The sequence below is a fragment of the Lepus europaeus genome, chromosome 3, assembly GCF_033115175.1.
Source record: "Lepus europaeus isolate LE1 chromosome 3, mLepTim1.pri, whole genome shotgun sequence".
Lineage (NCBI taxonomy): Eukaryota > Metazoa > Chordata > Mammalia > Lagomorpha > Leporidae > Lepus > Lepus europaeus.
In genome coordinates this window covers 10,454,999-10,470,531 of record NC_084829.1, presented here as the reverse complement: position 1 = coordinate 10,470,531, position 15,533 = coordinate 10,454,999, and the positions used below count along the sequence as shown (strand labels likewise).

The window sequence follows — 15,533 nt, the reverse complement described above, 5'->3', positions numbered from 1 at the left end:
AAGCACTGATTTAACTTACTTAAACCTTATAGTTGATAGATTCTTTTCCCCCTTTTACAAATGGGGGAAAGTTTGATAACTGTGGCAGACAGAGCTGGTACCCCAAACAGGAGACCCTGGCTGCTGGGTCCATGCCTTCGCAGACGGAAGATGGGGCCACACACATGGCTGGTAATGGCAGGGCTGGGATTTCAACTCCAGAGCCTCAGTTCCTAACTCTACACTGCAGGGACTGCCAGTCAGCAGGGGTGAGGGAGAGAACCCAGCCAGGGGCTCTGACTGCTGAATCCAAGGATGCACAAGGGGGAGTTCAGTTCCAGGTGCCTGCGCTCAGCTGGGCTCCCTGCTTTGGGGGCAAGGCACATCATTCAGCCCCTTTAAGCCCTTTCCCAAGGACTGCAAGCCATGGCTTTAAGTACACGCCAGACAGGATTCTTTTTTTTTTTTTTTTTTTTTTTTTTTTTTGACAGGCAGAGTGGACAGGGAGAGAGAGAGACAGAGAGAAAGGTCTTCCTTCACCGTTGGTTCATCCTCCAATGGCCGCTGTGGCCGGCATGCTGCGGCCGGCACACCGTGCTGATCCGAAGCCGGAAACCAGGTGCTTCTCCTGGTCTCCCATGCGGGTGTAGGGCCCAAGGACTTGGGCCATCCTCCACTGCACTCCTGGGCCACAGCAGAGAGCTGGCCTGGAAGAGGGGCAACCGGGATAGAATCCGGTGCCCTGACCGGGACTAGAACCCGGTGTGCTGGTGCTGCAGGCAGAGGATTAGCCTAGTGAGCTGCAGCGCCAGCCGCCAGACAGGATTCTTATGAGGATTCAACAGAGAAAAAAATCCCTAAGCCCAGGCTAAATATACCTTGTTGGCCCTCAATTTTCCTGTATCTCTGCTCACATGAAAAAGGGAAAATTTGAGGGAAAAATGGAGTAAAAATCAGGATGAACTATGGAACACAAGAGTAAGTTCTTCCATAGGATTATTGATCTAGGATTAGTCAAGTTTCATCTGCTGAATACTTGTGATTATTGCAACAATTCAGAATTAGTGAAAACAGGTTCAATTTAAAATAAGTATGTAACAGAAGTGTTCCTTCTCCCTTCCCTGGGTATTTCTCTTGGTTCTAAGTTCTTGCTAGGTATATGTAATATTTGTCTTTGAGTAAGTCATGTATCTCAGTCTTAAATCTTTTCATCTGGTGCCTGGTGTTCTGCATGGTAGCTAAGACCCAGCTTGGGATGTATCTCATATCAGAGTGCCCGGGTTTGAGTGTGGGCTCCATTTAAAATCTCATTTCCTGCGTATGCACACCCTGGGAAGCAGCAGGTGATGGCTCAGGTACCCACATCCCTGTCACCCACATGGGAGACCTGGATTGGCTGCAGCCTGGTTCAGCCTCGGCTGTTGCAAGCATTTGAAAAGTGTACCAGTAGATGGAAGGTCTCTCCCTCTCTTTCTGTGTCACTCTTTCAAATAAATAAAAATAAATAAGTATTTAAAAAATACTTTTATGAGGACAAAGGTTATGGTTTTTGAGATCATGCCTTTTCCATAAAAGTAATTCAGTATTTTTTGTGTCATTTAAACTATACACACAAATGTATCTCTCCCTTTCTCTATGTCACTCTGCCTTTGAAATAATTTTTTTTAAAAAGAGTCCTAATGCATTTTTAAACTCTTTCAACAATTATTTATTTATTTACTTATACTTATTTGAAAGTCCAAGAGAGGGAGAGCCAGAGAGAGATCTTCCATCCACTGGTTCATGCCCCAGTTGCCAGCAGTGGCCAGAGATGGGCCAGGCTGAAGCCAGGAGCCAGAAAGTCCATCCAGGTCTCCCCTGTGGGTGGTGGTGACCCAAGTGCTTGAGCCATCACCGCTGCCTCCCGGGATCTGCATTAGCAGGAAGCTGGAACTGGAAGCAGAGTCAGGACTCAAGCCCCAGCACTCCAGTATGCGATGCGGGTGACCTGTGGTCCCAAACACCTGCCTTTCAACTCTCAATCCAGCTTGATTTGGAGCCTCCCGAGTATCTCAATTATGCAAGCTGGTAAATTCTGGTATTTTTAAAGCTACTTTGAGTTGAATTTCTGATATTCATAACCTAAAAGGTCATAACACCCTCCCAAAGAATGTGCACATACAAATAAAGGCACAGTTCAAAAAGCAAAATAAATCAAAATAGGAAACATGCTATTTTTAGAATTTAAAAATGAGGAAATGTCATCATGTGGTCCCTTTTGAGGTTGAGATAATTTATTTGACAAAGGAGCTCTGAAGAAAAAAAGATATACAAAATGGAAAAAGGAAGAGAGGTAAATGAAAACATTTTCATGGAAGCAAAACAAGAGAAAGGTCAGAGGAATGCGCGAGCCAAGAGCCAAAGAACAAACTGAAGGCAGTGAGGGGGAAGAGAGGGGCTGAAGCCAAAGCAGGGAGCAGCTTGGCCTCTCCCTCAGAGACAGACCCACCCCGTGCCCTGTGGTGGGACAAGACAGTGTAGCCCTGGGAATGGACCGTGGAAAAATAAGACCACAGAGGCAGCAGATGCAAAACAAAGACCTAGCCACACAGCAGTACTCACAAAGATCTGAGAATTAGGAGCTGGAGGGGTGCCCCAGAAGTCAGGAAGTGAGGTAGCAGGCTTCTGCTACCAGATCTGTACACCCTGGAGGTTTCTGCTTCACCTGCCTGAGAGCCATACAGAGCAGAACCTCAGCCACACTGCCTGGCTCCCCAGGAGGGTGTGAGGTTGCAGTCCACAAGGGCTCTTTCTGGTGTGCCTTGTCACCATTTATTTTTATTAATGAGATAGACTGATAGCTCCCAATGGCTGCAACAGCCGAGAACGCAATCCCGGTCTCCCACATGGGTGACAGGGACCCAGTGATATGAGCCATCACCTGCCACCTCCCAGGATGCACACCATCAGGAAGCTGGATCAGAAACAGAGTAGTTGGGACTGAGGCATCCACTCCAATAGGGGACGTGAGTATCTTACGCGGTGTCTTAACCACTGAGCCAAACACCTGCTCCCAGCACCATTTTTATCACAGTGTTGAAAAGAGAAGTCACTCTCCCCAGAAAGATGACATGGAAAAAAAAAAACAATCAGTGTGACACTATGATTTAGTGCTCCCCCTACGGCATCTTTACTATTCAGTCTCACCAAATTGTACACAATTATCGCTTTGTTCTCTGATACCGCTTAATTCTTAGCACACTAGTCATTTTCCTGGTCATGTTACTCTTGGGGGTGTTTGGGGACACCTGATGTCTGGGGAAGGTGTTAAAAAGACTCACAAAGCCGGCACCGCGGCTCACTAGGCTAATCCTCCACCTTGCGGCGCCGGCACACCGGGTTCTAGTCCCGGTCGGGGCGCTGGATTCTGTCCCAGCTGCCCCTCTTCCAGGCCAGCTCTCTGCTGTGGCCCGGGAGTGCAGTGGAGGATGGCCCAAGTCCTTGGGCCCTGCACCCCATGGGAGACCAGGAGAAGCACCTGGCTCCTGCCATCGGATTAGCACGGTGCGCTGGCTGCAGCGCGCCTACCGCGGCGGCCATTGGAGGGTGAACCAATGGCAAAAGGAAGACCTTTCTCTCTGTCTCTCTCTCTCCCTGTCCACTCTGCCTGTCAAAAATTAAAAAAAAAAAAAAAAAAAAAAAAAAAAGACTCACAAATTGTGGCCAGCGTAGTGGCACAGGTTATGATGCCAGAATCCCCTATCTGAGCATCTAGAGTGCCGGCTGCTCCACTTCCAATGCAGCTGTCTGCCAATGTGCCTGCAAAGGCAGTGGAAGATGGCCCAAGCGCGTGGGCCCCTGCCACCCACGTGGGAGACCTGGATGAACTCCTGGCTTCTGATCAGCCCAGCCCAACCTTTGTGACCATTTGGGGAGTGAACCAACAGATAGGAAGATCTCTCTGTCTCTCTCTGGCTCTGTAACTCTGCCTTTCAAACAAGTGAATCTTACACACACACACACACACTGTAACAGAGGGTGTTTCAGGGACAGGATGAAGGTAACTGAGGGAAGAAATGAACAGACCACCTACACGTGCGTGTTTGCAAGAGATGCTGACCTACATTTATGTAAGTGTTTTCCCCCCTTAAACCATGCACGGCACAGAAAAGCAGAAAAGCTGATTGGAGCAAAGACCTTCTGGTGCTAAAGAATGGATGCACATCTTAAATCACAGTAAATCATATAAACTGTCTTAAATCACAAGGAATGCTCAAGCATAAAGCTGGAGTTAGTCCAGTACAGGGTTAGATTCCACCCTGACTTTGAAGGACAGAATCACGATGGGGGCCCCAGCACGCCATGGTTTCCTTTCTTTTAATTCCGTTGGAAAGGCCTTGCCTAAGGGCAGAGCAGGACATCCACTTTCCCTGAAACAGGAAGTTGCCCAGCATCTATGAAAGGAAGGAGGCAAAACCCGGGGAAACGTCATCTTATCCTGAAACGCGTCTCTTGCAGAATCAAATAGGACATACACTGGCTGTGGGCCATGCTCAGCTTTCTGTATGGGGAGATGCTGCCACCTCCAACTCCTGCCAGGAAAATGGGGTGCGCTGGCCAAGCTGCCGAATGGCACGGGCTCCAGGGGCACTTTCTCGCTCTGAGGCATCTGGGGCCTGTGTGTGAGATCTTTTCAGGGTTCCGAGCATTGTGTCTTCTGTAAAGCGAAGTGCATGTAGCTGGGTCAGCATCATGGTGCAGTGGGTAAAGCCGCTGCCTGTGATGCTAGAATCCATATGGGTGCCAGTTCAAGCCCCAGCTGTTCCACCTCCAATCCAGCTTCCTGCTAATGGCCCAGAAAAAGCAGCAGAAGATGGCCCTAGTACTCGGGCCCTGACTACCCATGTAGGTGACCCAGAGGAAGTGCCTGGCTCCTGGCTTCAGCCTGGCGTAGCCCTGGCCATTGAAGCCATCTGGGGAGTGAACCACCGGATGGAAGATCTAGATCTATCTCTCCGTCTCTCCCTCTCTCTCTCTGTAACTCTGACTTTCAAATAAATAAATAAATATTTTAAAACAACAACAATAGCGCATGTAGGAACCAAGAATATCTCCCTAGCTGGGTCCCGCACTGTGTGGCTGGGAAGGCCTGAGGTTCCGTGATTTGCTTGTGAGGGAGCCACACCACACTCCTGCAGCACAACAGGTTTCTCTCCTGGGTCCAAGTGGGTATCATTCCGGGTCTCCCTGCCTTGCCTATTGGATTAGAGAAGGAAAGAGGAAGAGGGGGCTAAGGAAATTATAAGGGATTTCCTATCTCCTAGATTTTTCTTATACTGATTTTTTTTTATTATTTTTTGGACAGGTAGAGTTAGACAGTGTGACAGACAGAGAGAAAGGTCTCCCTTCCGTTGGTTCATCCCCCAAATGGCCGCTACGGCCTGCACGCTGTGTGGATCCGAAGCCAGGAGCCAAGTGTCTCCTCTGGGTCTCCCATGTGGGTGCAGTATCCAAGCACTTGGGCCATCCTCCACTGCCTTCCCGGGCCACAGCAGAGAGCTGGACTGGAAGAGGAGCAACTGGGACAGAATCCGGTGCCTCGACAGGTACTAGAACCTGGGTGCCGGTGCCACAGGTGGAGGATTAGCCTAGTGAGCCGCGGCGCCGGCCTCTTATACTGATATGACATTGATAAAACTGACCACACTTCTGGCAAAATAGCCACAGTTAGTGAATACTAAACCAAATCTATATTTTTCTTTAAAACACACACACACACACACACAAGCAAGAAGCATGAAGCAGGTTGAGCCACCATTTAGGACACTTGCGTCCCACGCCAGAGTGCTGGTTCCAGTCCTGACTCTGCTGCCAAAGCCAGCTTCCCGCTGATGTACCTGGGAAAGCAGCAGCAGATGGAACTACCCGGGCCCCTGCCACCCACGTGGGAGCCCTGGATTTAGGTCCGGGCTCCTAGCTTCAGGTTGGCCTAGCCCTGGCTGTTGTGGGCATATGGGGAATGAACCAGTGGACGGAAGATCTCTAGCTCTGTCTCTGTAATAAATAACTCTTTTTTCTTTTTAAAAGAAAAGTGATAATCCGGACCTTTGCTAAATTACAAACGCCCTCATCTCATACAGTAACACCTAAGCAACAGGCAGCCAGCACCAAGCTTACGCATTCCAAAGGAACACTAAAAACAGTAAGGGACTAAGGATTTCAACATGGACGTCAGCTTCTCAGTACCTAATGCCCTCAGATCCAATGCCAGCGAAGGAAACGGCAGATCGGAAGTGGAAAGGTGGCGCTCAAAGCGGGAGGGAGGCGAGGACGAGAACCTGCCGCACAGGAGGCAGCCGGCTCTCCAGCCAGTGCCCCTGGGATTCAGAGATCAGAGAGGGCAGCCATGTTTTTCACCCAGCAGGCCCTGCCCTGAGGCTGGAGAGCACCCACCAGTGTCTCCAACTTGGCAGGCCCCCAAGCACCAGGACAATGATGGCTTTTCTCCTGCTATAATAATGTCATCTACCTCATCAGCAATCCATGTTATATTTTTCATTGAGTCCAAAGCACAGCTGCCTTCCAAAGAAACCGTGTCATGTTATATATATATAAATATATATACACACATATATATATTAATAGTCTATCCAGTACATGAATACAAGGAGAAAAGTTTGATAAAGGAGCTTCTCCTAGAATCTCATTATTTATCTGGTGTAAAATGTAGTTTTAAAGAAAACTCTATACAGGTCATCTGACACACGCATGAGTCCAAATATTTCTCAGCTCACAGAGTCTTAGGGAGACAGCTGTGTACCACAGTAAAGCCTCATGCCTGTCATTCATTCATTTGCACAGTCATTCATCTAATAGATATCCATATGTAAAGATTTATTTTATTTATTTGAAAAGCAGAGTTACAGAGAGAGAGAGGGAGACACAGAGACAGAGGTCTTCCATCTGTTGGTTCACTCCCCAAATGGCCACAATGGCTGGGTCTGGGCCAGTCCAAAACCAGGAGCCAGGAACTCCAACCAGGTTCTCCCAAGCAGGTGGCAGGGGCCCAAACACTTGGGCCATCTTCCGCTGCTTTTCCCAGGTGCATTAGCAAGGGAGCTGGATGGAAAGTGGAACAACTGGGACTCGAACCAGCCCTCCTATGGGATACCAGTGTCACAGATAGCATGTTAACCAGCTATGCCATAATGCCAGCCCAACCTAATATATATTTACTGAGCATTTACTACATGTTCTAAGCATTGAGGCTACAGTAATTAACAAGTTAGAAAATGACCCCAAATCCATGGAGCTAGTGCAGATGAGGCCAAGAACAAACCCATGGAAGTAGGTAAATTGATCATTCCCAAATGGTACAAACTCTTTAAAGAAAAAACAGGGTGGTGTACTGGTGAGCCAGCAAGGTGGGAAGTAAGAGCTGCAGCCTCTGAGAGCTGAGAGCTGGCTAATAAGAAAGAGGCTGTGCAGGTCTGTGGTAGGCGGAGGATGGCCAACGCAAGGATCCAGGGATAAGAGCAAGTTTGACATATCTGGGGCAGAGAACAAAACCAGTGTGGCTGAGAACAATAATACCTCTTACGGTAAAGATTTAATAAAATGATATATTCGGGGGTGCGTCATTGCGAATCCTTGCTTCTCTGCTTCCAATCTGGCTCCCTGCTAATTGCACCTTAGAAGGCAGTGGAAGATGGTCCAAGTGCTTGGGCCCCTGCCACCGATGTGGGAGACCTGGATTGAGTTCCTGGCTTCTGGCTTCAGCCTGGCCCAGCCCTGGCTGTTGCAGCCATTTGAGAAGTGAACCAGTGGATGGAAGATCCCCACCCCCACTTTCTCTCTCACTCTCTGCTACTCTGCCTTTCAAAGAAACAAGTAAATCTTGGGGAAAAAAAAAGAAAAGATGATAGATGCTAAAGAGCATGATAAACTACACAGCACTGTCACAGAAAGCTGCTAGTATATTCAAAGTATTGCGCACGAAGAACAGCACTTTGCATTTGGAAAGAACTAGAGTGAGAACTTCATAGTTGAATTTTCATTTTCTGCTTCCGAATAAAAAGTGGGAGGTTCGACAGCCCTTTCAGATACAGTCGACCCTTGGTACTCTTGGTCCCCAGGCAGAATCTCCAGTTCCTTGAGTGAAAAGAGGTAGGGTCGTATTTACAGATAACGCCTACAGGTAGTATTTACAGATAACACCTTGCACAAGCTCTCCTACACTTTAAATCATCTCTAGGTTACTTACAATACTTAATACTACCGAAGGCCTTTGTAAACAGTTATCATGCTAGGTTGTTTACAAAGTAAATGACAAGGAAAAAAGCCCGCCTGTGTTCAGTACTGACGTAATTTGTTTTTGAGAATTTTCCACCTGCTGTTGGTTGTTATGGAGGACCGACTGTGAGGCGCAAGCATCTCCTTTGAAGGAAACGTGGAATCTCACATACCTGGAATCCTATTGAGCGTCACCCAGAAATGCTCATCAGGACTGAACGTGTCTTTGGACCACTGGAGCAGGTCCACAGCCCGTGGGTCATGAAGGACAAAGTTGGCAAACTCTCTTGAGAGTGCCACATAGGCAGAGCCGAAGTAAATGGTGAGATTGTGGGGGGGAGGCGGTTTCAGCGCTGTTGTTCTTACCACGTAAGAAAGGTCTTTGCCCAGGTGCTCCCTGTGCACGTATCTAGTCCGACCCAAGGCATGAGCTGGGGGCAGCACCCCGGGGGTGATGTTCTTCCCTTTGAACCCCTTCAGGTACTGGACGATTTCCCTGTTGGTTTTCAGGGGGAAGTCCTGCCCACAGGTGTTGATGAGGTACTTCCAGGGACTCTCCGAGGCCAGCAGATCTCTGATGCAGTTCAGGTCGGCCTGCAGCCTGGAGATCCCGCCGTAGACAACTGGCTCCATCTTGGAAGCCAGGAAGGCGTTGGGGAAGCAGCTCAGCAGCTGCTCCACAGCGTCCTTAAACTCGACGGGCGCCTTTTCGTCCACATGGACACAGTAGACGTTCTGGGGCATGTAGATGGCCCGGAAGAGCCTTGCGAACGTGTTGAAGTTGTGGTGGATGACCATGGTATAAGCCAAAGGAAACTCGGCTTCTTCTTTGGATAAAGGCGCCGTGATGTAGTGGCTGTGGGCCAAGTAGTCCTTGCAGGAAGGCTTGTCGGAGAGCGTGAGTTTGTTCCTCCACAGGAAAGGTGTTTTCCCGTGGATAAAGGATGTGCAAACTTGAGTCAGCAACAAAGCCTCGGAGGCGTTGAGCCTCTGGAAGCTCTGCTCACCCCCGAAACTGAACACATAGAACAAGATGAAGACGATGGCGGTGGAGACGGAGGCGAGGAACAGGTACCGCACGGAGGAAGGCATGCCTCACAGAGGGAAGGGATGTCAGACTCCCTCCAGAACCCTAAGTCCTCTCCCACAGTGACTTCTTCCTCCGAGTTCCTAGTTTGGCACATGCTCCAGTCCTTCCTACCCTGAAGGAGACGCTGGGGATTTGTTCGGTTTCACCCCGAGTCCAGCCGCGGGCTCTCTCTCCTCGCGCTCTAGCCTCTCCCAAACCTCCTTTGTTTAAATCCCAGTGGCAGGTTGCTTAAGCCCAGCCTTTGCCTCCTCCCTCCGCCGGCTCGTTTGCATCCGAGAGCTCTTTCGCTAAAAACTCTCTTTTTCCTGCCCCCTGCAGCTTTAGCTTCTCAGAGCGCTCCTCTTTCGCTTCCCTCCCTCCCCTCCACCCCCTCCTGTTATTACCGAGGTTGAAGTGATGAGCTCGGGCAGGCGTGCCTCTCCCTGCAGTCCGGGTAGCAGGCTGCGCCCTCGCCCCCTCTGTTGCTCCCGGCAGTGAGCCACAGCCTGGCCTCTCGGCTCTTCCAGGCCAGCCCACGCGATGTGACAGCCTCTGTCCTGCAATATGCTGTCTCATGAAACACGACTCGAGTGACACAGTCTAAAGTGAGAGGAAGCCTCCCCCACGGCAGCTCCATTGTAATGCTGTCTGGCCCCTCCCCACATTTTTCTAAAACAAGCGCTTCCAGGGGGAGGAGTTCCAGTCCCTCCACCAAAACAGCCGCCCCCCCCCACACCCCGAAATTGCAGGGGGTCCTGGGCCCTCAACTTTGTAAGGCCATGGTATTTGTCAGAGGATGTTGGGGTCAAAGGAACAAGCCCTGAGCTCCTTGTCCTGATTTGAATGAGACTTTAAAGCTACACTGGAAAGAACCTGACCCTTGGCACGAGTGATTTTCATATTAGAGAATCTAGGGGCCATACTGCTTTTTTTTTAACCACCCAAAGAACACAATTGAATGCTCAGAGAAGTGTTTTATTCCCACCAGGTTCAGCTAGCAACCATCTGGGAAATGAGTGTTGTTTTTCCCCCTGTTTGCACATATAGTAGTGTTTTGGCTAAGGAGGCTCAGCTCTTAGAAGGTTCTCCTGGCCAACCATTTACTTTTCCATTTGCTATTGTTTAATACAACCTAGATTAATGCATTTTTTAATATCTTGTTAAAATGTCTTCTAAAGCACCCATTTAAATACCCATTGCCTCCCACTTCCCCTCGTTATTTATCTGAACTTCTAACTCAGCCTCGACTCCGCCCCCTGGAGAAAGAATGTGCTTTTCTGGCCTCCTCTCTTTCTCTTGGAAAAGTCTCTGCCCAGGTCCTAACGGAACCTGATGGGACAACATGCTGATCCTTTGTTCTCACCCTGGGTGGGAAAACCAGAGCTGTCCCCCAGGAGTCCAGACATCCCGAACTCCAGCCCCGAGACGCACCACTTCCTGCCACTCTGCAGCTTTCCTTCCGCTAGCTTTCCTTGTTTCCGTTTTCTCACTTTCCCAGCTTGTGCGTCTTTCTCTCTCCCTCATCCCACGGTACAGAAACTATATAACCCACCCCCTGGACTCTGAGGTCAAGTGGAAAAGGGAATGGAGCAGATCAACTTGATTGCCAGCGTTCTCGATGGAGCAGAGCGACGGGAATGATCTCAAGTTCCCAACAGAGGGAAATTCAATCCCAAGCTCCTCTCTCTCCCCGAATGACACTTTTAAATATGAATGAATTATTTATTTATAAAAATTATGCACACACTTTACTAAAACATTCATTTAAGAATAAACAGATTGTCCTATTTCTGAATAAGAGAGTGATTTCAGCAAAGCCTTGTGACTGAAGATGAACATGGAAATATTTGAAATATTTGCCGCGCGAGAAAGCACAGTACAGATTCATAAGCTAAACAGGGCAGCAGAATAGGTTCACATTATTAGTTTGATATCATGCAGGTTCAGATTTATGCAGGCTTCAAAGACAGACATTAGGGATGCTACTATGTTAAGAAAGACTTTAGCCAAACCAGGAACTGCCATCCCGCTGCTGGATTCAGTGCAGGACTTCAAGTGGCATTGTTTGTGCTGACATATGTAGCTGTTTTCCTCGAAGCTCTGTTGGCTAGCCTTGAACCAATGTTCCCCACCCTCGGTTGCTGGTATTAAAAAAATCTCTCCAGGAGAATTTTTTTAAAGTAGCTTATCCCGGTGGAGGATGTCTGTTACCCGTTATCATCCCTTCCTGATATGCCTGGCACACAATGTGCTTGCCCAGAACGGACCCTGTGAGCTCTTCTGCTCCTGCACAGTTCGGCCTTCCCTTCCTGCCTTTTACTACAGCTGAAGACAAAGTGACAGTTGCAGGCCTCTTGTCCCCACCCCCAGGCAGTTATTCCTGAACGAGGCAATCAATCAGGCTAGGCACACCAACCCCTTGAAGGCCTTCTCTTTATTCAGATTTTGTGTACAAATAAAGCCCCAGTCTGCAGTGCGGGCTTCTCTCTTTACCTCCACCTCTGCCTCTCTGTAACTCTTTCAAATAAATAAATAAATCTCAAAAAAAAAAAAAAAAAAAAAAAAAAAAAGGTTGTGATGGGGCTGGCATTATGGCATAGCACATTAAGCGGTTACCTGTGATGCCAGCATCCCATATGGATGCCAGTTCAAGTCCTGGCTGTTCCACTTCCAAACCAGGTCCCTCCTAATGGCCTGGGAAATCAGCAGAAGATGGCCCAAGTATGTGGGCCCCTGTCGCCCATGTGGGAGATCCAGATGGAGCGCCTGGCTCCTGGCCTTGGCCTGGGTCACCACCCTGCCTTTTGCTATTGCTGCCATTTGGAAGCAGCACATGGAAGATCTTTCTTTCTCTCTTTGTCTCTCCTTCTCTCTCTGAACTCTTTCAAATAAATAAATAACTCTTAAAAAGGAAAAAAACGATTGTGGAAAATAGTATTAAAGATAAGTTGAGTTCGATACAAACAATTTGAAATCCATTCATAGTTTATGCATAATACTTGTTCTCCATGAACTTTTTGAAGAGCCCTTACATGTATGGACTTGAAATATTTTTGCACCAAAATACTCATCGTTAATTCCACTTTTTTATGAGCTTTTTAATGTACCCTCATATATTAATGATGATGTTTTATCCAATGATGAAGATATGTAGAACACAGCTCGAAGCTGAAGTAGAATCCTTTATTTGAAATGATGAAGGACTTAGGATCTCAATGAATAAGATAAATAATCAGGGGCCGGCGGTGTGGCGTAGCGGGTAGAGCTGCCCTGTGCAATGCCTGCACCTCATACGGTGCCTGTTGGAGTCCCAGCTGCTGCACTTCCTATTCAGTCTCCTGCTAATGCATTTGGGAAGGCAGAGGATGATAGCCCAAGTACTTGGGTCCCTGCCACCCGTGTAGAGACCCAGAAGAAGCTGCAGTTCCTGGTTTTGGCCTGGTCAAGCCCTGGCCATTGTGGCCATTTGAGGAATGAACCAACAGATGGAAGTTCACTTGCTCTCTCTCTGTAACTTTGGCTTTCAAATTAAAAATAATAGTAATAGGGGCCAGGGCTGTGGGTTAACGCCCTGGCTTGAGGCACAGGCATCCCATATGGGCGCCAGTTTGAGACCTGGCTGCTCCACTTCCAATCCAGCTCTCTACTATGGCCTGGGAAAGCAGTAGAAGATGGCCCAAGTGCTTGGGCCCCTGCACCCACGTTGGGGACCTGGAGGAGGCTCCGGCTCCTGGCTTCGGATTGGCACAGCACCGGCCATTGTGGCCAGTTGGGGAGTGAACCATCGGACGGAAGACCTCTCTCTCTCTCTGCCTCTCCTTTCTATGTGCAACTCTAACTTTCAAATAAATGAATAAATCTTTAAAAAAATAAATGAAAATAATAATAAATCTTTAAAAAAGAAAACGAATCGAGGGGCAGGGGCTGGGAGAATGACCTCTGTGTGCGCAGCCCCTCTAGGCTTTCCGGCAGGAAAGGATCAAGCAGCATTTACCTGACCTGCCAGACGGGGAGAAAAACAAGTGGGAAGTGTAAAGCATTGGGAGTGGAGTGGAGACGAAACAGCCCAAACTGGTGTAGCAATTATTTCAAGGTGACGTCATGTGAGGAACTAACTTCAGGAAGCACCCTTTGGCGTGCCTTTTCCTTCCTGAAGTTTCTTTGAGAAGGGATGACCATCACACAGGAAGCCTGGACAATTGGCTTCATCGCCAGAAACTACTAAAGGGGGCTGTGATGAACCTGAATGACCCCTCCCCGCCACAAGCTCTTCCACCCTCCCCTCCCCACCCACCTTGCATCTCCAAGTAACATCCCTACAATTCACCACCTTAGGCCAGAGATGCACTTATCTCACCTTTCCTTCACAAATAGATTGCTTTTTGCCTAAAAAGTATATGAGGATACTTTACAAAAGCATGCATGGGGGCCGGTGCTGTGGCCATGGGTTAAGCCGCAGCTTGCAGCACCAGCATCCCATATGGGTGCCGGTTCATGTCCCAGCTGCTCCACTTCTGATCCGGCTCCATGCTAATGCACCTGGGAAAGCAGTGGAAGATGGCCCAAACCCCTGGGCCCTTGCACCCATGTGGAAGACCTGGAAGAAGACCTGGCTCCTGGCTTCAGACTGGCTCAGCCCTGGCCATGGTGGCCATTTGGGAAGTGAACCAGCAGATGGAAGATCTCTCTATCTCTCCTTTTCTCTCTCTCTAACAATAACTTTCAAATAAATAAATAAATCCTTAAAAAGTGCATGAATTTCAAAAAATTTTTTGCACCAAAATAAACTTGTTTTAATTCTATTTTACATTAACTTTTTTTAAAAAAGATTTTTTTTTTTTATTTGAAAGACAGAGCTACAGAGAGAAGTAGACAGAGAGAGGTCTTCCATCTGATGGTTAACTCCCCAGATGACCGCAACGGCTGGAGCTGCGCTGTTCCGAAGCCAGGAGCCAGGAGCTTCTTCCGGGTCTCCCACACAGGTATAGGGACCCAAGGACCTGGGCCATCTTCTACTGCTTTCCCAGGCCATAGCAGAGAGCTGGACTGGAAGAGGAGCCGCCAGGACTAGAACTGGCACCCGTATGGGATGCCGGCACTTCAGGCCAGGACTTCAACCCACTGCACCACAGCGCCGGCCCCTCCATTAACTTTTGAAGTATCCTGATAAAATTATCATGCTTGGGTCATTTCTTCAGACTTCACTCTCTTGTGAAGAACCTCATGTACATGTAAAATTAATAAAATACATTGGGTCTGTGTTGTGGCACAGTAGGTTAAGCCACTGCCTGTGACACTGGCATCTCAAATGAGCACCCGTTTAAGCCCCAGCTGTTCCACTTCTTACCCAGCTCCCGGCTACTGTGCCTAGGAAAGCAGTGGAAGAAAGCTCAGGTGCTTGGGCTCCTGCTACTAATGTGGAAGACCTGGAAGGAGCTCCAGGCTCCTGGTTTTGTCCTGATGCAGCCCTGGCCATTGCAGCCATATGGGGAGTGAATCAGTGGATAAAGACCTCTCTCTCCCTCTCTCTGTCTCTCTCTCTCTCCCCCCTCTGTAACTCAGCCTTACAAATAAATAAATCTTAAAAAACAAACAGACTAAAAACAACTCGTGATTTTCTCTTGTTAATCAGCTCTTGCATTAATTAAGTTCCTTGACTTAGCCAAAGATTCACCTAAGAAAGAAGGAAGGTGGAGGGGATCTCTGTCTCTCCACCCTCCCTCCCCCAACTACAAGTTTGCTGCTTGTCAGGCTAAGTCAACCAATGGACAGAAAAGCCTTGTGTGTGTTACGCTGAAAAACTTGGGCTTCACCTTGTTGCCAGAGGAACTCACACTTCCAGGCCCTGCCTGGCACGTGGCGGAAGATTTCTGTGCACAATTCCTCGTGCACCTTTCCCCAACTAATTGTATGTGCGCAGGCAAACGTCACTATGCTCCTCTGATTGTTCTGGGACTTGTGGTTCCACTCCCAATTAACCTGTATCCTTTGGCTTAGGAAGAAGTTGAGGATACGCAGCTTTGGGCAGAGGTACTGGATTTGTCAAGTTAATTCATAGCAGGAAGGGCGCTCAGAGCAGTTGCTCAGATAGAAGTTACTGCAGTGGCGCTGAGCGGTCAAGGTAAATGAAATCAGATGGGATCAATGCCTGGGCTTTTCTTTGGAAGGGCCTCTTTATGTTTATGCTGTTGAAGCAGATGACCCAGGGATTCAT

General features: G+C 48.5%; 1 protein-coding gene across 3 annotated transcripts in view; it reads right to left on the bottom strand.

The window, feature by feature from the left end:
• The window catches only part of GCNT2 (glucosaminyl (N-acetyl) transferase 2 (I blood group)), a 111,475-nt gene that overhangs the window by 60,859 nt on the left and 35,083 nt on the right, over window positions 1-15,533 (bottom strand). The window contains exon 1 of one of the 3 annotated variants that reach the window (XM_062184531.1): window positions 8,424-9,574. The exons of the other annotated variants lie outside the window; for them this stretch is intronic. Coding sequence (XP_062040515.1) covers window positions 8,424-9,342 — 919 coding nt within the window. The 5' untranslated portion in view covers window positions 9,343-9,574. Of the gene's footprint in view, window positions 1-8,423; window positions 9,575-15,533 lie in introns of those variants that run through there. 3 annotated transcript variants of the gene reach the window in all.